The 24,362-nt window shown below is 35.4% G+C and overlaps 1 protein-coding gene across 2 annotated transcripts; it reads right to left on the reverse strand.

Moving 5' to 3' along the window:
* Window positions 1-380: 380 nt before the first annotated feature.
* Window positions 381-23,618, reverse strand: GCT (RNA polymerase II transcription mediator). Of its 2 annotated transcripts, none has more exons than XM_085676130.1 (22): window positions 23,328-23,618; window positions 22,357-22,430; window positions 22,143-22,282; window positions 18,072-18,158; window positions 17,861-17,948; window positions 17,699-17,779; window positions 15,204-15,281; window positions 15,051-15,127; window positions 14,832-14,910; window positions 14,412-14,741; window positions 13,579-13,638; window positions 12,915-13,158; window positions 12,067-12,327; window positions 8,872-10,239; window positions 7,697-7,940; window positions 7,475-7,622; window positions 7,026-7,113; window positions 6,813-6,891; window positions 6,119-6,414; window positions 4,823-5,891; window positions 3,808-4,179; window positions 381-1,303 (listed from the first exon to the last, which is right to left on the reverse strand). In XM_085676130.1, exons 1-22 carry the CDS (start codon window positions 23,451-23,453, stop codon window positions 735-737), a joined length of 5,958 nt encoding a protein of 1,985 aa, XP_085532256.1. In that variant the 5' UTR covers window positions 23,454-23,618; the 3' UTR covers window positions 381-734. The 2 variants fall into 2 exon arrangements, with proteins under 2 accessions (XP_085532256.1, XP_027928254.2); XM_028072453.2 differs by having other exon boundaries at window positions 14,412-14,744.
* Between the last annotated feature and the right edge of the window lie 744 nt (window positions 23,619-24,362).

Raw genomic sequence — 24,362 nt, forward strand, 5'->3', positions numbered from 1 at the left:
AATATAATAGATACTAAAGCTAAATATAATAAGACACATTCTATAAATTCTTTAATGGCATTGGAATCATTCATTATAATTGCTCTTTCAGTTTTAGGTCATTGTTTCACGTAAGAACGAATCCATTGAACCTTGCTAAAGTGGTGTGGAAAGGTCTTCGCATGGCACGTAAACAGTTTAGTCACGTTCCCAAGAAGAATGTATAGCCATTATCAAACCTTTTGAAATCAATGTCGCTATCAATTTGTAGCATGACTAATAGTTCTGAGACAAAAGCCATATATATATATATATATATATATATATATATAAAAGGCTGTTCATCACAAGGATTCATATTAGTCAGTCCACGAATTAATTAATTATATCTAGCAAACCAATGCCAAACATAAAATTAGTTACCGTCACATTATTGTTTTACAATATCTAATTACAAAGGACATGAAATTTCGGAGACCCAAAGACTAAAAAGATAGAGAATATGGTATTCTATGCTACAATCAACAGTTTCTATCAATCATGCTAATCTGTGTTAAAATCAGTTGTTCTAGAAAAGCTCATGTACATTCCCAACGATTTCTGAATCTATTTCTTCCTGGAACACATCAGCCTCTACACTTAATTTACATATAATCACAGTGGATCTAGTATGATACAGTCTACTCAGCTCAGTTTGGTTCTCTTTCCTCTCTAACCAATGAGCACTTTTCACCATCATTGTACATAACGCGTAGTCAAGATTTCTCTGACTGCTTGGTGAGCTCTTTATCGGCAAAGTGAAGAAGTCTTCTTAGTCTTAGAACCATGTCACAGTGGAAGGGAAGCGCAGTTCGCCGCTCTAAGTATGCGGGGCTCACTGTCATCCAAGACAAGGCATGAAGCTCTGCTGCAATAGACTCCAGAACCAAGTGGGTCTCAATTTCAAAATCTTTAGCTTCCCAGCTTAAACTTCTACCAACTTGCTTGTTAATTCCTCGGACAACTTTCTCTTGGGGGATGTTAGTACCTCCATAGTAGTCAATGAGGCTCACTGAAAGTATAGAGGGCCATTCTTCCTTTAGGTTGCTTCTGTAATCCTTCCTCATGGAAGGTACTGCTTTTGAAACCACAAATCCAGCAGAGAGAGGAAGAGCAGAACCCTTGCTGTGAAGAAGATGAGCCAGTGGTGGTGACTCTGCTGTGAGGCACGTGGGGAGTTGAAAAACTGTTGGAGGAAGAAATCGCATGCTGGGAGAAGGAATTAGAATGTATGCAGAAGACGTAGAACCAAGAGACTTCACTGGAGTGAAACCTTCGATGTAACCTGCAATAGACAAACCACCACTCCTTTTAGTTCCCCCTCCAAATAGTTTTTGCTACAACACTTACATTAGTTACTTAATTATGAATATTCAATTATTAGCTAGCATTACAAAAGAAATTGTGTATCTTAGTAGCTTTGCGAAATACTGATTTCATTTTCCGATGCCAATATATCTACAATTATAACTTTTATCCAGAAATCCTAAGTTGAGAATCATGAGGAAGAATACTAATCTGAATTTCCTTTATTGCCAAAACAGGTTTTTGGTGTATTGGTGCAATGACTTTAAAAAATGCAATCATTGTGATGAATGTGTAGCTATACCAAAGTTATGTTCAATGTCAAAGAGACCACAGTTTATAAAACATTCTTTTGGATGAAAAATAGTAGTGCTTATTGTTTACGCGGACACCGTTAGGATTACCTAAGATGATTTGGACAAAATAATTAGTTGAATGCTTTCCTTGAATTTGAGTTTGAGATTGAAGGCCTCAAGTACTTAAATTTTGGGGATGGAGTTTGCAAGATCAAAGAAAGGAATGGTTGTGTCATAGTGAGTATATTTTAGATCTTCTCAAAGATTTTGAGATGATGGGTTTCAGGCACGCAGAAACTCCTATAGAGTATAAATCCTAATAAAAAGCTTGGAAGTAAAGACAAGCGTGATCTAGTAGATACCACTAAATACCAAAGATTACGAGGAAGGCTAGTGAATCATATTGAGCTCACCGTATGAACATCTTGAGGAAGATTACAGAATTTTTAACTAATAAAAAGTTCTCGGAGCAGGGGACTTCTTTTTGAGAAAATGGGGCAACAAGGCTTATATTAAAATTGAAGAGTTCACGGGTGCCGACCACTAGATCCATGCCTGACCAAAAGTCAACATCTGGCTATTGTACTTTGTTCAGGGAAATTTGGTTACTTGTTGAGGCAAAACAAAATGTGGCCAGTAACACAGAAGTTAAAATATAGGGTAATGGCATAAATAGTTAGTGAAATTTATGGCTAAAAGGAATTCACTAAGAGTTAAAACTTCTTACCACTCTTCCCACGAAGTTGTAAAATGATAACAAGGCAACAATTAGTATTTCTCCGAACATTGTTCTACATTTTCAGAGCAACAATGTCGAAATTGATAGACATTTTAAGAAAGGGAAGGCGAACATACATATCACTGGTTCCTACTTCGTAGCAAGTTGAGTACATTCTTACAAGAGGTTTTCTTAGAACAAATTTTGAACTCTGTATAAGCAAGTTGGACAACTATGTACCTGTTGACAGTTGTACGCATTTTTATTTTAAATTTAAATTTCAAAAAAGGATTCTAGAAGACGATTTATTTAGTTAGTTAAGATAAATCAACATTCCATATTCAAATCTGGTTTGATTCTATTCTCCTTTGTTTTCTACGCTATCTTTATATTCATTTTGTAATCAGGATGGGTAGGATGTCTCCTAGCATACTCTGTAATTTCTAATGTAATTTGGAATAATGTACAAAAGTAAAGAATTTTGTTCTCCTAAAATTATTAACACCAATCTCTACCAAGTTGAGAGGTCAAAGAATTTAAAATTATTAGACAAGGTTAGACTCATGTTTCATTATTTTATTATGTTAGGAATGAATCTAACTAAATATTTTTATGGTCATCTATAATTATTAATAAAGAATATTATTCTTGTAACTACTATTTTAGTGAATATATTATGTTACCCCTATGAATGCAACTCATCTTATTTATTTTATTGTTTGTAAAAAAATTACCTAACCATTAATAATAAGGATTTTTAGTAACCGCTACTTTTGTAGATACATTTTGTAACTGCTTATGTTTTATTTTATTAATTAATATAATGTTTAATGTTTTAATTGTATATATATATATATATATATTTTAATTATGACATAACAGTGGACACACGCGGTCAAGGACATGAGTTTCCACTTGTACTTTATAATTAGGATATGACATAACACTTTCACACAGCTATAGTGTGGGTTACTAGATCTAGGTAAGGGTATCGAGGTATTATTAAGAAGACACAGACATTGACACTAAATTTGTTATCCTGCAAGATTGGGCCTGTGGAGAGGTATGTTTACAAATGAGTATTGCGACAAATACTATAATACCCTATCCAAACCCTTTCCATTAATGATGAAATTATTATCAGACGTTTATGTGCGTGTTTTTTAGTGTGTAAAGGTTTCTGATGGTTTTGTCAGGCCGCGACAGCTATCAGTTAACTGACAGTTGATATAAGCTTGTATAAATATATACCTCCGTATTTCCTTAACCAACTGTAACATTTATCACAAGCAGAATTTCAACTTGTGTTGCAAAATTTTCGGAATCTAGTATCACCTTTCTCTCCTATATTTTCTTTCATTTTCTCATATCATCTATTCTGGTGCACGTACTCATCATCCATCAGAACAACTCTCATGAATGCAATTTAACAAAATAGAAATTGAAATAATTCTAGTACAGAAAACTCACCAGGAGTGGAGGAATCTGCTGGGTGAACTAGCTGTAATGTATGGTCCATGGAAACTGCAACAAAACTAATGCTTTGTGCCCAATGAAGCAAACCCCTTGAATTGTCAACCATGGAATGTCCACCCATAAGCTGTTTTCTTGCAGTAGGTTGCCCTAAATTGCCTTTCATAAAACCAGTGGATTTGGTATGGGGGCTGTACAAGGGACTAGGCGAGGAAGGAAGAGTTCGTTCTGGGATCAAACTCATGTCTTGTTGTTGCAAAGAAGAACCATTACTCGTTGCAGACAACCCATCAGACATAGATTTCCGCAATTGCAGAGGCCATCTCTTCATCTCAGATACACCAACTGAATAAATGGCTTTCTGCCATTCTGTTTGAAAAAAAACAAAATCAAGGTAACAATGCATGTATAGAGGTTGACATAAGATGCAAATGGAAAAGTAGCAATCTAAAGTGGCGTATATATAAAGCTAATTTACTTTTGATGAATGTAAATATATGCCAACAAACAACTTGCTGTTTTAAATCCCATAAAGAAAAGTAGCCAGCTAAAAAAACATAATAATGGTATAGCACACAGGAATAGCCAGTATTGTGAATTTCTTTTTATTGCTATTATTATTTAGTTTATTATATTTTTATTACTGTTATTGTTTAATTTATTATATTATATTCAGTTTTTATTATCATTTAGTTTATCACGTCATATATTATACTCAAAATAGTTTATAATATTTTCATAGTGCTACTGTTTAATCTATTACATTATATTTAATGTTTTATTTACTTTTTATTACTATTATTTTGTTTTACAGCATCATATAATATTGAATTATTATGTTATTTATAGGTATTTTAATATATTTTTTATTCACTATAAACTCTTACGAAACCTCACACTCTAGATGTCTAAATTATGCCATTGCAATGACATTTTGTGGATAAGCCATGCCCAAAATCTGATGTGCATATAACATAACCCACAGGATAAGAGGCAGAGGCAGAAACCTTACCAAGATACTCGAGCTCATAAAACCCTCCAATGCGTGCTATCACAAAATCTCGAGGCCTTGCAAGGCCAGGGTCACAAGATTGAATTATCAGACAACCTTGCTGAAGAATTTGAACAAATAGGCACTGCAGTCCCTTTGTATCCTGCCTACTGCTTATTCCACCAAAGGGGAAAATGTTACAGTCTAGCAATTCTCCCCTCGAATCTGTCCAAATGCATACAAGCCAACGCCAGTCCTCTGTCCATCCATAGCAACAATGTAGGCTTGGAGGACTCTTCGGATCAGACCCAGATCCATCAGTGCTTGAAGCAGACTCCACACTTCCTGCTGTACTTGTACTCTGTACATAGTTACCACTACTGTCATCTACCAGTGCCTTGGAAGATTCTGAAGTGGGACTACCAATGACTGAAATACCACTTTCAAGAGAACCTGGTTCTGCCAGAATAAAAAGGGGTTCAAACATGTAACGAATTTCATCAAGGAGGAAAATATCCCCAGTTCTACTTGGATCACAGCTTAGCCCCCCAGTCCTTGTTGGCTGCCAAGAATTATCCCACGTACCAGGCCTCAAGCTAGCATCTATGTCACCCTCTCTTGGAAGAGAATGTCCTGCCATTCGAGGACCAACACAATCTTTCCACATCCCAGAGATGGGAGAAGGCAGCTGCGTCAAAACAGAATGAGATCTACCAGAAAATGCAGACTGAGAAAAATCACTAGAGATTCCACGTGAAATTCGACGAGCTTTGCAGTACACAGTAAATGCAGTCTCTTTTAAAATGACAAGTTCGCTAACAGATGGGCTAGTGACTCTGAAAATGGCATCCACAGTCACAATCTGCAAGACCAATTTTGGAATACTAAACCCTGAAAGCACAAGAACATTAGATGGAGAAGCCTCATCGACAGCAGCCAAGCCACTTAATGCCTTCACAACCTGACTATGCAAGCAAGATTTCCTCTCTCTATCCAACTGTTGGACTACAGATCCAATCGCAACAGAAGATTCAATTACAGTTTGCAAAATTGCAGTGGGATCAGGAAATGGGCACACCACATAGATTACCTAAATGTTATGGGGTAAAGATGAGATCAAAAAGCACCAATGCACATAGATCTACAGTACAAATTAGAGAAATATGCTATAACAAAACTATGTTCTGTAACGAACAGTGCCATGCCATTAATGCTTCAAACAACCAAGTTGTTAAAACCTCATCATAATTTGGACTGATTAGCTCTTAGAGAACATAACCATTCAATCTACAATTTGCCAATAAACAAGGCACTTACCAAGCACGAACTGTTACTTCCTTCGCTGGGGTTTGTAGAAAAGCACGAGCCAATTTTCAAACCTCTAAGTGCCTTAGAAAGAGACTTGAGATAACTAGTCAGGTCCCAGCCATTTGATAACGATAAAAAATAATCACTTACTGAACCAACAAGAGATGCATTACTGCTCTCAATCTTCATTGATTGGGGGCAGTCAAGTAAAACAAAACCACAAGATGACAACTTTGAAGACTCTATCTCCATCTGATTCCCTAAGCCTTGAGGTGAATGAGTACCCAGCTTGCATGTCTCGTACACTGAAAAGAATAAAAGAAAAATAAGACTATAGAACAAACCAACACAAAAAACCAGAGTGAAGGGTGAAACTTAAACAGCAGTCACAATGCATAAAAATCTAGAAGCAGAGAAGCTCTGATACAGCAATCAGCTACAGTTACATTCAATTATAACAACAAACAGAAAAGACCAGAATCAAGTAATCCTCAAAGCACTTCAAATAGCCACTACATCCAACTCTGGTTTCTTCATATTTTCTTCCACCCTTTTTACCGTCATTAATACATGATAATTAATTTGATAAAATACAAAAAAATGTTAAAACCAAGATATACCATAATATGTATCAAATATGCAATTTGTAAACATCATCAAATAGTCTTCATAGATAAATTGAATCATAATTACCACTATTTACCTGTTCCTAGTTGTTGAAAAAAATCAGCAGCAGCAGAAGTAAGGGGATCAATGTCAGGGCATACCACATGATACGTAATCTACAACCAACAATTCATATCACGATATTAATGAAAGAATGTTCTTAAGCTCATACCCATTGGGTAAATAAGTCAGGATATGTGGTAGAGAAGGTTACATTAATAACAGCAGCAATTAGTGATAATGAACTTACAGGTTTCTGTAGAGCATAGGGCTCTAGAGGAGCTTTTTCCCAATGCTGCAAGGAGTTTGCTGATGTCTTGAGCCAATCATCCTGATACCTATTAGACATGCTACGTATCAGTGGTTAACTAAATACCAAACTTTACAGTACCAGATATATCTTATCATGTGCAATATAACACGGACAATATACCAGAAAATAAGTACGTGATTAATCTAATGGGTTATTTTTAGCACTTGAAAATAAAGAACTGAAATTGTTTACGGCCAAATACCAAGAGAGATCAATCAATGTCTATTTTATACATAATTAAATACAAAAAACATATCCCGTAATTATAGGGATTAATACTCAACTAACTGAATCAAAAACTCAAATACTATAAAAAGGCTCGAACCCCAGGCAGTCATGTATTAACTTACTCCTCTTTAAGCCCAAATGACAAAATGAATACCTACCCTACAAGTATAGAAGGAAATGGAAGAGCAATAAGAGTAGGTTTAAGTCGGGAAAATGTTTGCTGCTCTGACTCTGTACTGCATAAATCCTGGCCAGGTCTCCTTTGAGAAATCTCATCCACCTTAGCACCATCCATCATGTTGGAAACTGCACTACCAACCAAATTGTATTAGCATCATGAACAAAAAACTCCCATCACTAATGTAAACGCAAACTTCTACCCTTAATACTGGAAGATCCACCAACAGATGATTGGGATGGACTCATTGGTTCTGAAGAATCTCTACATTCATTATTGGTCGATTCAACAGAGACTCCATCAACTATGCTTCCGGTATCAACCAATGGATTGCATCCTTTGCACCAGTCAGTTATAGATAATGGCCCTTCCAAATTAGAAAAAGCAGATTTCAAAGCTGTTTTTATGTCAGACTGCAGCAAACTGATGACAGTGGATGCATGAACCTGAGAATTTAAAACACTGGATATAAGTATAAAAAATGGAGCAGAAATCAATTAATAACCCCATTGACCATTATTAGCCTAACGTTTTAAAATAAGCAACCCCACGAGATTACAACAAAAAATAAAACAAACTCATAAAACTAGATTATTAAGAATATTATGTGAAGGAGTCAATATAAAAACAATTAATAACCCCATTGACCATTATTAGCCTAAAGTTTTAAAATAAGCAACCCCACGAGATTACAAAAAATATAAAACAAACTCATAAAACTATATTAGTGACAATATTACGTGAAGGAGTCAATATAAAAACAGAAAACAAAACTCAGATCATATATTTCATAAGAGGATCAACATCTTATCTCGTTAGAAATAGAAGCATTTAATGATTACTACTTTCAAGTAGTTTGGTGTGTTTAGCTGAGGTCCATGTATTATGTATCTCAAGGAAGTAGTGATTTTTAATTATCTTTCTAATACTAATAACAACCAATACTATTATTAATACCATAAATATTACAGTAATACTATTATTAATACCACAAATATTATAGTAATACTATAATTAATACATGAATAATACAGTAAAAAGGTTACGTGTAAATAAAAATGTGAGTTTAAGTCAAACTCAATTCTAAACTGGTATGTAAAGTGAAATTGCTCACACTTACGCAGTTTTTTTAAGATTTATCTCTAATGCATGATAGGGGAATTTTCTCGAATCTCCCCCTCACACCCAACACTATGGGGGTTGGTACGTGGATGATATGATTGGTAACTGTTTTAATGGATTTAGGATAGTCTATGATACTAGAATGTGGGTTTATACTTAACTCAATCCCTCAAATTCAATTTGTAGGTGAAGATTGCCACCTTCAAGTACTTATTTTAGGCTCTATCTCTAATGCTAACAACGGTAAAAGCTTACATCGGCAGAAAGTGGATCCACTAACTCCAAGCCAGCAATGTCCAGCGAATGAGAAGAGGCAAGAGTTCCCCCACAGCCAGCATGAACCATGGAAGGGCCACAACAGAATCCACGCCTCCACTGTTCTTGCATTGCAAGTAAACCATACGGACCATCACCACAATCTGCATCCAAGGCCAGATCAACAAAGGAAATAGCTTGTTGGACAAGCAAAGCAATCCCATCAAGGAGCTCCTGAAGCGGTTTCCTTTGACCATATGAAAGAATACCTTCTTCGTTGAAAGAACTGTGAGAAAAAGAAGGACCAATTTCCATGTTAGGTGAATTTGAAGATTTTATAACTTTTGAAGATCCTAATGTGCGCCAAACACCAACAGGGGCATTCAGGTGACCATCAAGCATTCCTCCATCAATATCACCTGCAATTCGAATGGGTATATTTTCTTTCTTCTTCACATCATACTTGGCAGATATATTGTCTGTTGCTGTATTTGGGTCACTAGGAAGCTGATTCAAAAATGAAACCCCGGTTGACCTACTGAAACCGGGCATTAGGTTACCAGAAGATAAGAGAGTATGACGTAATCTGCACACGGAAGCTTGCAACATAACACATGTGATATCAGTAGCCAACAAAGTTTTTGCAGATAGAAGAACATGCTCTGGTTCATGGGTGCCTTCAGCTGTCTTCCTAAGGGAAGACTTGACAATAGCATTAGAACCAATGTTTGAGAGTGGCAGTATCCCGTCAGATTTAGTAATGCTATCATCATTACATACGACAAGACTTTTATCATTTTTTTCTTCCCTACTTTCCACAAATGTGTAGTAATGTTTTGAGAAGAGACTTGTACTAGAATCATGTTTTCCAGCCCCTGTTTTTGTGTTGACAGACATTCCATTCTTCCCTTCCGATCCTTCATTGCAAGGAGAAGAGGGTGGTGCTGCACCATATAAGTAATTGTTTGAACTTGAATTTGAACTCTCTGCTTTACGACATTTTGGAAAATATGGGCTTCTGAATAATGTTGTAGATAGCTCACAGGTAGGGGTCTCAACAGCACCAAATTCAGGAGCAAATGTCATCATTGCTTCAGCTTTCATTATATGATCAAACTCCCTTGTATACAACATCTGAGAATGATTGGACGGACCCAAGGACATAGAGTAATTGAAGTTATCTTGACTTTTGTTAAGAAATTCCTCTACGGATGTTGAAGGAGGGGGGTTAAAGCTCTCAAAGGAAGGAAACCCAACAGGTAAAAGCATTTGATCTGGAACATCTATCACACCACCTGGACTGCTGTTGACATCTCCATAATCTGGGGAAGAAAACATAAGTGCCTGAGATTCTGCTGTTCCTGGGGGCTGTCAGAAAAATTATCACAGATTAAGAAACTGGGATATAAGACTAAGAAGCAAAGAAAAAGAACAAGAATACTAAATAAAGAGGGGAGCATATAAATTTGAAGTACTCAGCAGTTAAAAAAATATTATGAGTAAACACCGGAAAAGTATACAATCTATACAATCAAACAAATCTAACATCAAAATTTTAATTTAAAAAAGAATCATCAAGATATAAACCTCTTAGAATATAATCAGCTGTTACATATTTATAGGAAATCAACCTTTACATAATCTCGTAAATTAGGATGATTGATTCATAGTTATTAAGTGTTTTTATTGTAATTGATTCTATTCAATAGTATAAATGCATATTGTCTGGTTTACATTATACACACAATACATTCAGAACATATATTCGATCTTAATTTTTTCTCTTCATTTTTTTTCTGGGTGAACAGTACCCGTTTTAGTCCATTTCAGGTACTTTTCCCATGGATTCCGAAAGCTCACAATCAAGTACCCCCTCTACAGTTACTTCTACCAATGTTCGTTCCATATGTCTGGTAACAAGTCTATTTATTTGAATTCTTTACCTTCTATTACCATGGCATATGGCTCTCAAATAAAAGTTCATGGCATTAGTCAAACACAACATTCTTCTAATCTTACCCTAGATTTTGTCTTTTATATTCTCAGGTGTCCTTTTAATTTAAATTTATTCTCCATAAGCAAGCACACTTGCACCTAAAATTACTTTGTTCTTTTTGCTATTAATGTTGTTCTTATCAGAGGAAACCTTATCTCATAGAGAAGCAAAAAACAAAATATAGTTGCTAGATCTAGTGCAGAATATCGTGCTATGGCAGCAGCCACTTGTGAGCTTACGTGGCTTAGGCAACTATTACTACAACTAAAAGTAGGGGACATCCATGAAACAAAGCTTATTTGTGACAATCAAGTTGCACTTCACATTGCATCAAACCCAATCTTCCATGAAAGAACCAAACACATTGGAATTGATTGTCACTTTGTTCGAGAAACGTGTCTTTGGTGAAATCACTATTGATTTTGTCAACTCTATCAATCAGTTGGTTAACGTATTCACAAAGTCCCTTAGAGGCCCTCGGATTGAGTACATTTGTAACAAGCTTGGTGCATATGACATATATGCTCCAACTTGAGCGAGAGTGTTAGAATATAATCAGTTGTTACAGATTTCTAAGAAATCAACCGTTACATAATCTCGTAAATTAGAGTGATTGATTCCTAATTATTAAGTGTCTTTATTGTAATTGATTCTATTCAATAATATAAATACATATTGTGTGGTCTACATTATACACACAATACATTCAGAACATATACAATTCTACAAAACCAAACAAAATTCATGACATGACTCACAGACACATGTAAGAAAGACAAGACCAGGCATAATAAAATAGGAAAACACCTTACACTCTGAAACAAAGACAATAGAAGATAGAACAAACTAAACAACTCCATTAATGCAATAAGGATCTTCAAAACCTCTTCATATTCGAGGAGATCCATATTGTTGTAAGGCATACAAATCAAAAAGTGTAGTGTGTACTGTATCTATTTTATTTGTACCGTTCCAATATACAAACTGCTAGAACAAACAAAATGCATAATTATAGAGGAGTAGCACATGACCTATTTGGATGTCTAATTTACAATTGAAGTGTTTAAATGTGTAATGCACCTGTTTAGTAATGGTAGTCACAACCCAATGGCTCACAGTAAAACTAAGGATTAGAGCAGAAAAAAGTGGAAATCAAAACCAGAAATCCTCTGTAAATTGCAGTATTAACATTCAGATACCTCTCCAAAAGGCAAGACATCGTTTTCAAAGAAGTCACCAAAATCACCAAATTCTGATAAAAGGGCTTGAATATCCATTTCCGTGCCCCTATCGTCATCATCCCAGTCCCAGTAAGACCCAATAGGCTCATTTCCTACTCCTGTAATAGCTGAATTGTTCACTTCAACAGAACCAAAATCAGACATGTAAGTATCTTGCACCGGAATGTTTGTGGCTGTACTTAATGACTCTGTCACCCCTGTTCGAGACCTCTTAGAGCCCTGCAGAGAAATAAGAGTGCATGAAATATTGTGAAAGAACATTTTCATATTTTTAAGAAAAATACTGCAAATTAATATATTTCATTACATGTTCTAAAAATGTATTTAGTTAGGCAATGGAGAGAGAAGCATGTCTATCACTATGTTGCAAGGGTACTGCAACACTTGCGTTTTGCAATTGAATTTAAAATAAATGTTCTAGTGCATGTGTATCATGTCAAGGACCTAAGGGCATGGTAACTGCACTGACCAGTATTTCTAAGCCATGCATCTAATACAATACATTTAGGTGTATGCTATTGTCTGATTCATTTGGTTAGGTTGGTGTTCACATATTTATGGATGCTGATACATGGGATAAGATTCAGCAATGTGCTCTTCTTTAATGCATGACTTTTAAGAGGTCCCTCGCAGATATGCATAGTAATTGGATAGCTACGTTAAACTGGTTTTCTTCTCTTTTTTTCTTTCTGGAAGATCAAATATCTTATAAGTTCTTCATGATCTTCTTTTCCTCATCTTGAAAATCTTTCTTCTATAGTAAAATAAAAATTCAATTATAATTTCAAATATAAATAATGAAATACCAATTTGGGGCCATCACTATCCAGTTGATCAGCAGAAGACACCATAGACTGTCTACAAGTTAAAGAATCAGCATCTGCCTCCAGTTCACTTGGACCTGTAGTCTTGTAATCACTATCACTAGAACTGGCACTTAAGCTACTAATACTGCTACTATTGCTATTGCTACTACTATCATAACTATTTTGCATACGGGCTCCATTGATTTCAATCCAAGGATCTTCACAACAATCCTCATTACCAGCACTGCAGAAGGCAGAAGAAAAATTTAAGGCTTTAACTAAACCAGAACAATTGTACTCAAACATATTTATGTTCTAAAGAAATTAACCAATAAATTATAAGGAAAAGGTTTCGAAGATGAATAGAAGAGAGATAAAGTTGATGAAAAAACCTATTGACAACATTTTGTTTTTGTTTGAAAAAAATTAAAGTAGAAAATAATGGAAGTACTAATAATAAAAATTGCAGAAAGAACAACATCTGTGACTTTTTTTAAAAAAAGTAATTGGCTGCCTAGTGACTGTATGCTAGACAGCCATCAGTAGAAGACAGAAGTAGCACAGGATTCACAACTAAACTTTATAAAATCAAAGACGTAAGAATCAAGAAACATGTCAGGCAAAAACGTGCATACATGCAAAGAGTGATAGAGAGAACACAAACCAGTGAATAAAGGAAGAGGAACTGGGAAGAGATGGTCCCATCCAATTCTGCAGCCAAAATCTGTATGTTTCACATTAAAGATAAGTCAGAGCCTGCCTCTTTTATGAATTGAAGTATAATGGCTCATATGACAGGACAATCACAATAAACACATCATAGTCATGTGAGAAAAATAAATTTGTTGCAGCTAAAGTGACAGCATTAACTACGGTTTGGGTGAAACCAGTTAATAGAGTAAAAATATGTGCACAAAAATAGATGAGTAAAAATGAAAACAAGTAAAGATTATTGTACTGTACCAAAAACAAAGGAGGACACTGAAAACATATAAAATAGTTCAAAACAGAGATTACATACATAGAGGTTACATATATGGAACACAATGCTCCCTACTGCTATTCAATTGGAAACAGAGTAATGTTGCTAAATATCATGATAGTGAACCACACCATCATGAGAAATTAATCACTCTTGTTCATTATAATCTACTATTTGGTTCACATATCACGTGCATAACAGCAGTAATGTTGAGTAGAATTGTTTTCTATGTAGCTGATTTGGATATGATTCAGAGAGATTAGCCTCCATTGGAAGTCAAGAATGCAGGGATCGGGCAATTTTGCCTCACTCACATTTTTTTCTTGTTTTAATATTCCTTTCATTTTTATGTGCATAATCCCTTATTTTCAAATTTCCTTACACTTTGCGAGATAAACTTTTTCTTTAAATTAATCATTGATTTATTATAGTAATAACAATAAAGTAGGGAAACCAGCTACACTTAATCAAAGAAAGTGGGAACATAAAGTAAGATAACATAGAAGCATAAATACCTTCTCAAGGAAGACCTCGCTAATGATGTTTGTAAAACTGGCACGAGCACTGCCTCAGCTGAATACAGAAATGTTTTCTCATAATCTGACAAGTGTTCTGCTGATCCCTTGTGATCACTTCGTCCCGTAATAGGGGACTCAGCAACATGAAGTGTGGGTAAATTCCTGGCACTAATTTTGTTTGGCAGCAAAGAGTTGTCAGTTCCAGATCTTGAGAAGCCCAGACTCACTTCAACATAACAATTTTGCCCCCTCAGCTGGCAACCAACACCCTGGGAAACATTATATGGTAGACCTATAATTCCATTGGACACCCTAAATTTGGTAGAACTGCTATTAGAAATACAAAGAAAAAAAAAATTCCGTCATGGGTGATATCTTGATATATCAAATGTCTATATGAAAGGGAATGAAAGGGACCTGAAATAACTTTGCTTGACAAGATCACTTGGAGAACAACCAGTCAAACTGCCACGCATTCCATGAGGAGAAACAATCACTACAACAAAAATGTACAAGTAAAATAAAATGGTGTCAAGGAAAGCCAACCAGAAAACGAAGATGAAGTTTTCATATTGCTAGGAACCCTTAGAAATGACTTTCAACCAACAAAATTCTATGTGCACAGAGCATGCCAACCTGGAAGTCTACATGTAGACTCCATCGAATGTTTTAATACTTTTTCCAAATCACTTGTCGTAAGAATCCGGATATGCCTGAAACAAAGGGAAAATACCTAATATTCCAATATTAGATAAAATATTGAAAAAAAGAGAAATAACACCATCTTACTTTGAAGACACTATGACATGTATGAAGATGGCTTCCTCAGTTGCAGCAAAGGCAAACTCAACTGCAGGCTGTCCTCTTCTGGAAGTATCAGAAATGTGCAATAGCAAATTCAAATTATAAAATATATAAATAAAAGATAGAATGGTCACAGTCATTTAACATGCTAGATTATACACATTACATACAAATTACATTGTCCAGTTAACCAGCTTTGGTGGGTTAGTAGCTAAAGGCAATAGGATGCAGATGGGTTTATAATGTAAAGTATAAATCTGATGGTACATTAGAATGTTACAAAGCAAGGTTAGTAGCTAAAGGATTTACTCAGACTTATGGTGTTGACTATGAGGAGACATTTGCTCCAGTGGCAAAGATGAATACAGTTAGAATCATTCTTTTATTGGTTGTGTGCTTTGGTTGGGAATTACAACAATTTGATGTGAAAAATGCTTTCTTGCATGGACAATTAGATGAAGAAGTCTATGGAAATTCCCCCAGGTTTTAGGCCTATTGAAGAAGGGAATAAAGAATGTAGGTTGAAGAAAGCTTTGTATGGACTCAAGCAGTCACCCCGTGCTTGATTTGGTCGACTCCCTCATGTTATGATCTCCATGGGGTATTGACAAAGTCAGGGTGACCATACCTTGTTCATCAAGCATTCCTAAAAAGGTAAACTTACACTACTCTTAGTCTATGTTGATGACATGATTGTTGGAGATGATGAACATGAGAAACAAATCTTGAAAGAAAAGCTTGCTGCCCAATTTGATATGAAAGATCTAGGAAAGTTGAAGTACTTTCTTGGATAGAAGTAGCTTAGTCGAAGAAAGGCATCTTTATCTCCCAAAGAAAGTATGTTCTTGATCTTCTCAAAGAAACAGGTATGATTGATTGCAAGACCATTGAAGTTCCTATAGAACAAAACCATAAAATTGGGAGGGATGAAGGCAGTTCTCATGTGCATAAAGGCCAATATCAAAGACTTGTTGGGAAGCATATTTACTTAGCTCACACTAAATCGGATATAGCCTATGCTGTGAGTGTCGTCACTCAATTCATGCATGATCCAAAGGAGAGACATTTACAAGCTCTAAACAAAATCCTTCAATATTTGAAGACAAGTCCAGGGAGGGGATTATTGTTCCAGAGAAATGAAAAATTTAAAATGGAAGTGTGTACTGATGCAGATTATGCAGGGACTGTCATGGATAGGAGATCTACTACAGGATATTGCATGTTTTTGGGTGGAAATTTCGTGACTTGAAGAAGTAAGAAACAAAATGTTGTTGCAAGGTCTAGTGCAAAGGCTGAGTTTCGAGCTATGGCACAAGGGGTGTGTGAATTGTTATGGCTGAAAATTATTCTAAATGATCTTAAAATGGCATGTGAAGAACCTATAATCCTTTATTGTGATAATAAGTCAGCTATTAGCATTGCTCACAATCCAATTCAGAATGAAAGGACCAAACACATAGTTATAGACCGATACTTTATTAAAGAGAAATTGGACAGTGGTCTTATCACTACTTCCTATGTCCCATCTAGGCTTCAACTAGCAGATTTGTTTAGAAAAGGTCTTCCCACTAAACGATTTCATGATCTCACATGTAAGCTGGGAATGATAGATATCCATTCACCAGATTGATTGGGATTGTTGTAAGAAGGATCTTAAATGCATTACTAGAAGTTGGAAGAATATTAAATATATTACTAGAAGCTAACCTGAAGCTAATAGAAGATTCTAGAGATCTCCTTGTAATTATTACTTTAGGGTTAGAGTTCTATAAATAGAGACTTATGTACTGTTTCAAATGAATCAATTGAATGACAATCTTCTTTCTTTTATATTAATTCTTTCTAGTAAGAGTATAAAGGCATCAGTAGTAAAGAAGTGCAAGTGCCCAACAGCTGTTCACAAACAATATCATAGACAAAAATAGTGGAGCCAAGCAGTATCAAATTATAAACTAAATCAAGCCCAAGTGGAAGATCAAGAAGAGCAAGAACTATGAAAAATTGCTGTATTGGTCAACATGTTGCTCGGCATTATTAGTGAGCGTGAGAGTAGCAAGATCAGGCTTACTGAAATGCTCCTACATGTCCAACATCCCAAAAATAATGTTGGAAACAATGGTCTTCCTAATATCATTAGGATGGACCGTGGTCTTAGTCTAAATATCATAACAGGTCTTCCTAAAGGCTTTAGTTTGGGATCAATGGAAAACCACAGAAAGCAACATATGAGTAGGTTCTCAATTTGTGTTCTAAGAGATGAAGATTGACAAATTGACAATTGACAAATATTTGATAGAAACTGAAGATTTTAATGAAGTGTAAACGACTTTTGTGGTTACAAAATATCCTATTTATATTTACATATTACACAAAAGCTAGTTAACTAAATGATCTGTATAAGAATACAAGAATAATAGCCTCCAATGGCAGTGACTGGACTAGGTTATATTACAACAAATCTAAATATAGCAAGAACATACCTGAACAGTTCTTCACTTTGAAATTGATGAAACTTTGAAAATACATCTCCAAATCTCATGTAACATAACCCAAGCAAAGCCCTGCCAAATTCAATAAGATAAAATGGCAGATGTGACATCAATATTAAATTCACTTTCAGGTATTGAGAGAAAAGAAAAAACCTTTCTATACAACTCCTCAAAGCTTGAGAGAGAGCAGCTGCAACCTCTTCTGAATCGCCAGGAGCCAACCAAAGTCCAGAAGCAACAACTTGAATATAAACAAAATCCCATGTAAACATATAACCAGTAAACACAAGTAAGAAAAACACCATCCAATAACCTTTAAAGGGAAAGTATATAACCATCAAAAGGGTTCAGTTCAACATGATACCTCTTAATCTGGATACTGCCGGCTGAGCAGTCTCGACAACAGATGAATGACGCCCCGGAAGAAAAAGCCACAGCTTAATCTTTTCGTCTGCTTGTTAAATATAGAAGGAAGAAATTTTGCAATCATTTGGAAGAATTAAAAAGTTGAATGTTTGGAAAGCTCAAAAGCATTAAAAAAAATAACGGTTGATTTTGTGTTAATTATTCTCACCTCATGATAGGAAAGAAAACAGACGGAAGAAAAGTAGCAAAATGACATGTATATCCTTATTTTATATTTGTTACATTGCAAAGGTTTAAATGTCAGTTAAGTATTTAACATGATTACATATGTTTTCCCTCTCGACTTTCTACCAAAATAACAACCATGTAAATCTATAATTATTCTCACCTCATGATAGGAAAGAAAACAGAAACGGAAGAAAAGTAGCAAAATGACATGTATATCCTTATTCTATATTTGTTACATTGCAAAGGTTTAAATGTCAGTTAAATATTTAACATGATTACATATTTTTGTCCCTCTCGACTTTCTACAAAATTAACAACCATGTAAATCTATTATTATCCTTCATTAGTGTTATATATTAGCTGTTTGATTTAATTGTCCTATCCTATCAGGGCTTTGTCTATTTTATTTTCTAAATTATATGTAATTCTCGGAAGTTACACTGGTTTGTAACCTTAAGTAACTGCCCTGTAACACATCTTTGTTTTCTATAAGTTCTGCTGGCAGAACAGAACTCAAAGTACGGTTTTTCTTAACAATAATATACAGTACAAATGTTAAATAGCTACGCAACTGCATATTAGTGCCTTCACATATTCTTTTCATCTTTCTCGTCCAAACTCTAATATGATATCAAGAGTTGGCTGATGATCCACAATGGCCAATCACAATTCCTATTCCCTCCCATCTCCGTCCCAGTTTTTTCCAACCTCTGTTGTCAAAAAACTTGATGACTCTAACTACCTTCATTGGAAGCAACAACTTGAACCTATCATCAACGCTCAAAAACTCCATCGGTTTGTCGTCAATCTCATCATACCTACTTGTTTCCTTAATGATGGTGATCGTGAATATGGAACAGTTAATCCTTCTTATGAGAAATGGGAAGTCCAGGATCAAATTTTGCTTGCTAGTTGCAATCTACCCTCCCCAAGAAAGTTTTATCTCGTGTTCTTGGTGTTGTTCACTCCTATCAAGTATGGAAGCATATTCATGAAAGTTTCTTTACTCAAACCAAAGCCTGTGTGCATCAACTTCGTACTTATCTTCGAAAGTAGTCTCTTGACAACAAGTCCATGCACGACTTCTTAAGTCGAATCAAGTCCATTGTTGATGAACTGGCTGGCATTGGTTGTCTTGTTCAACCCGCTGAATATATTGATGCTATTCTTAAGGGTCTTCCGCCAGACTATGTTGTTGTCATTTCAGTGATTGAAAGTAAATTTGAAACTCCTACCATTACTAAGGTGTAGGCTCTTGTTCTTGCTCATGAAGCCTGCACCCAAAGACACCAGAAATCCCTAATTCTTCCTTCCCTCAATTACTCCTCAATTTTTGCTCCATCCCATTACTCTGGTTTTCTAGATCATCCCTCCCCTTAATGCAACAATTCTACCTCCTTCTCTGTTTATTGTGGTGCTCAACAATTCCATGGTCGTAATGTCGACACTCAAAGACACTAGAAATCCCCAATTCTTCCTTCCCTCAATTACTCCTCAGTTTTTGCTCCATCCCATTACTCTAGTTCTCAAGATCATCCATCCCCTTAATGCAACAATTCTTCCTCCTTCTTTGTTTGTGGTGGTGCTCAACAATTCCATGGTCGTAATGTCGGTCGTGGTGGTCTCTTTGCAAATTTCCAATTCCTGATTTGCCTCAAATATGCTCACAATGTTAATGTTTGCCACTTCCATGTTGATCCCTCTTTTAAACCACATGAATCCTTGGTTTTCTCCTGTGTTATCGAAAATTGGTGATGACGATACCATGCTGGAAATCAATGGCAATTCTAGCTTTTGCCGCCACAACATGGCGATGGCAATGCGGGTTTTTCATGGCGGCCCATGACGGCCGCTTTTTGGATAACGGATAGTGGATGCAAAATGGCTATGGGAGAAAAGGCGGAGAAGGAAACCAAGTTGAGGCAACAACGACAGGGAGAAGAAGACTCTTCAAGCGCTTGTGAAAAGACCCTAGTTTAGGCACAAGAGATTAGTTCTTTTTTTTGTGTGTTCTATTGGGTTTAAAGCCCAAATAACAACTTAGATAGAAATTGGGTCATTTATGGCCCAATAAAATCTTTATATTTAACCTAATATTCAAATAACACCTAAACTTCTTCTCCTTCAACCCAATGCCCCTTGCCCCACTCACCACCACGCACCACGTCAGTTGTCATTGCCAATCGTCGCAGCCGTTGGCTGATTGCATGTCTGTTTTTATTTTTTGTGAAATGCCACCATGTTCTTAAATTTTTCTTTCCTTCTTCACTTCTATATTTGAATTTCTAGACATAATATCATTACTTTTGCATAACAATTATATTTCTGTATTTTTTTAATAATGTATATATTATATTTCTTTTGAACAAATGTTTCCACTATAATCTGTAATGAATATCGTAATAAATTTATAAAGGATTTTTGGCATCTCCGATATTTTTTCGTCATCCGATAACACTAGCCCTCTATGATTCAGCCACCAATCAACCTATGCACCTTCCTCCCACATCCACCACTCCTCTGTCTTCAGAGACTCCTACTCTGGTCACTGCCCCTCCCTGGTCTGCCTCCGCCATGCTCGCTTCTTCCTCCACTCCTAGAACACCATTTCTCGGATCCTTGATTTTAGAGCCTCTTTTCATGTTACTGGTTACTCCCAAAATATTCAGTAGTTTAAACATTTTGTATGGTCATGATCACATCTATGTTGACAATTGTGAAGGTTTGAATGTTCTTGCATTTGCTCGACTTCTTTGTCATCCTACCCACTTATCTTTTACTTTCAATCTTCATTATTTACTACTTGCTCCATCTATCACCAAAAATTTCCTTAGTGTTCGTCAATTTACTCTTGATAATGGTGTTTATTTTGAATTTTTTTCCTCACAATTATACTGTCACATCTCAAGCCAACCATGAAATCCTTCTCCAAGGATTTGGTGGAGTTGATGGCTTATATTCCTTCTCCGATCTTCAAATTCACAACTATTATGCTCCTCTCTAATACAATCCTTCTACCGCTTTGTCCACCAACACTCTTGTTGTTGTGTTCCACAACTGTTCCATCTCCCTTATGTCTCTCACTTTATGGCATTCTAAATTAGGCCATCCTAATGTCAGTGTATTAAAACTTGTAATGAGTCAATGTAATGTTCCTTTTTATAATAAAAACTTGGGCTTCTTGTTCATCTTGTTGTGTTGGCAAGTCTCATTGTTTACCTTCATCCACTTCTACCACTGTTTACAAACAACCACTTCAATTAATTTTAGTGACTTGTAGGGACCATCCCATGTCCCCTCTACTGCTAGTTACCTGTACTATGTATCCTTTGTCAATGCCTTTTCTAGGTCTACGTGGCTTTACCCTCTTAAATTAAAATCTGAAACCTATTCTGTTTTCCAAACTTTTAATATCATGTTGAACTGCATTTTGATACTAAAATTAAAAGTATTCAAACTAACTGGGGTGGTGAGTTTAGATCTTTTAAATCATTCCTTGCCATTCATGGCATCACCAATTGTCTCATTTGTCCACACACTCGTCACCAAAATGGTGTTGTGGAGCGCAAAACACTGAGAGAAAACTGTCTTTCCTTTTATCCTTTTGTTCTTATTTTTACTCCCACTCCAAACAAAGTGTTAGGTAACTAGAAAATAGGTAACCATTTCCATCCCACTTGTAAAAAGACACAAACTTGCAAATGATCACAAAAGCACTAAGTCAGCAATCTACTAGCATGTTTTTTTCTGTTTTAAATGGAATTCAATGTCAATCCTATAATTTTTATCTCTCGGGTTTATGTTATTGGAAAGTGTAAAAATGTTTATATAAACACACTACCTGGATTATGCAAGCCCTGGGATGGATCCCAAGGTCCAACAAAGGAATTGGTCCATGTGCTGAGAAATCCCTCCTTCTGCAGCTGTAGATGTGATGAAAGCACCAGTAAATTTGCGGCATCCTTTTGGTCCACTTTTACACTGTTCAAACAGAAGGCAGCCTCAATATTATTAAACCAAGGAACCAAATCCAAAGAAAATGAATTCGATCTAACCTTTTGTCAGGTAGAGGGTTTAGGTCAGGTTCATGAGGATGAAACTGGAACCATGATATCTGATGCAAACTTCCCTGTACAATTTTCCAACAATATATACACACATAAGAAGACATGGAAGCAATTCATAAAAGAAGTGAAGCAGCTAGGGATATATTTTACGGTAAAAGTTATCCAAAGCACATTTTGAGTTGTAACCATTAGTTCCCAGTTATAATATTGATGTTATTCTTGGAAATGAAAGATTTGATCTTGAGATTTCTGATTAGACCAGCAGGTTCTTTTATTATTATTTGACATCTTTCTCACAAAAGAAACAAGTTTTAACTTGGTTATTTTATGGAAAAGGTGCTAAACCTGAGGCAGATATACATCCATGCCACTGATTGATAAAATTGAGAAATTAAACATACACAAAATTAGTTATCCCTGCATCCAGAAGAGCCTTTTCATCTTGTTTTACTCATGGTGATCAAAGGAAAATAAAATCCAATATATAAGTCGAGTTTTGGATCAGGTGATTCACTAATCCAAGCAACATCAACATAATTATAAGCCTGTGCAGGCAGATACTGATACTGGCCATCCGTTGTAGAAGGAGGCCAAAGCATGTAAACTTTACGTTTCAGCACAAAGATTCTTTCCAGTTACGGTCAAAAGATTCTCCAGTCAACCATTGTTATACTTATTGGAAAAACCACGACTGCATTATTGGATCAAATAGGGAAAAAAAATGAGCTAAAATAAAAACTGGTCGTGTTAAAGCGTCCCGCTGCAAACATATACAACATGTCTAGAATAAAATTACATGGGTTCACTAAAAAGAGGGATTATGTGATAATTTGCAATACTTTTAGTACTAAAACGAGTTAAAACTTATTCATGATGTGAGCACAGCACAAAGATCAGCTAACGGATAAAGGTAAAACAAAATAAATCATATTAACAAAAGTGAGAAGTAAAAAACTTACGATTTTGAAAACATTTGTCCACATAACTGCAATATTGCTATGAAGGCTTCGGTGATTTGAATTAGGGTTTTGCTGCAAAGGAGATACGGCGAATCTGTTTATGTTTGGGTCAGACTCCGACCTCATAAAAATAGGACGAGGGTTTATGAATCGTTTACGTGCTTCTGCTCCTGCACAAACCAACCAGAAAAGCACCCCATTCCGTTTGAAATTTCCGAATCTGATTCAGACTGCACCGCTGATTCCACCGACTGTTTCTATTGCACAGGGTGAAAAATATAATTTAATAACAAAACATATTTACAATGAAATCCATAGCTAACAAAATATCATGTATAGGAAATCTTTCTTCAAACCAATGTGAAAAAAGAAAAATGTGATTTTTAATTAAGGCAATGCTACTAGCGGAAATAGACACAACACTATTAAGCTTAATTTAGTATTTTAAAATAATTTAATTTCTATGATTAAATATATTAATTTATTTATAATAATGTGTCTTTGAGTCTACATTCTTTTATGTCATTTTATTTTTATAATCTATAAAGAGGATTTTTTATTTTGTGTCTATATTTCATAATATCAATTTTATCCTTTATAATATAATTATTTATTAAATTTTTTAAAATTAATGGTTATTTTTACTTATTTTCTATAAAATTGTTTATCTTTTTTTCTTTTCTTTATTCATCAACAATTAATTCTAAAGCTGTCAAAACGGATAACCCGACCCGACCCGGCTCGACCCACAACGGGATGATGATTTAGTGAGTCAACCCTATCCGGTTCACTTTCTAACGAGCCAAAAAAATTCGAACCCGGCCCGACCCACCACGGGTTAGCGGGTTAAACGAATTGGCTCACGGGTTCACTTAATTAAAGAAAATACAATTTATTTTATTTTATTTTAAGTCAAAACTAAATTATAATTCTAATTAAAATCTAAATAAACTTTAATACAATCCAAATAAAAACCAAAATAAAAAAAATACAAATTATTTATGTGTTGGTTAAAAAAAAACCTAACATGACCCA

Source organism: Vigna unguiculata, chromosome 1 (assembly GCF_037176805.1).
Source record: "Vigna unguiculata cultivar grain cowpea cultivar isolate G323 ecotype 2 chromosome 1, ASM3717680v1, whole genome shotgun sequence".
Lineage (NCBI taxonomy): Eukaryota > Viridiplantae > Streptophyta > Magnoliopsida > Fabales > Fabaceae > Vigna > Vigna unguiculata.

Bases quoted from the DNA above. Each gene is read 5' to 3' on its own strand.
- GCT (XM_028072453.2), bottom strand. From the start codon at position 23,453: ATGAGGTCGGAGTCTGACCCAAACATAAACAGATTCGCCGTATCTCCT. The intron at 4,180-4,822 runs GTAAGGTTTCTG...TTTTTCAAACAG, and splicing joins TTATGAGCTCGAGTATCTTG to AATGGCAGAAAGCCATTTAT. The intron at 1,304-3,807 runs GTGAGTTTTCTG...TGTCTATTGCAG, and splicing joins AGCAGATTCCTCCACTCCTG to GTTACATCGAAGGTTTCACT.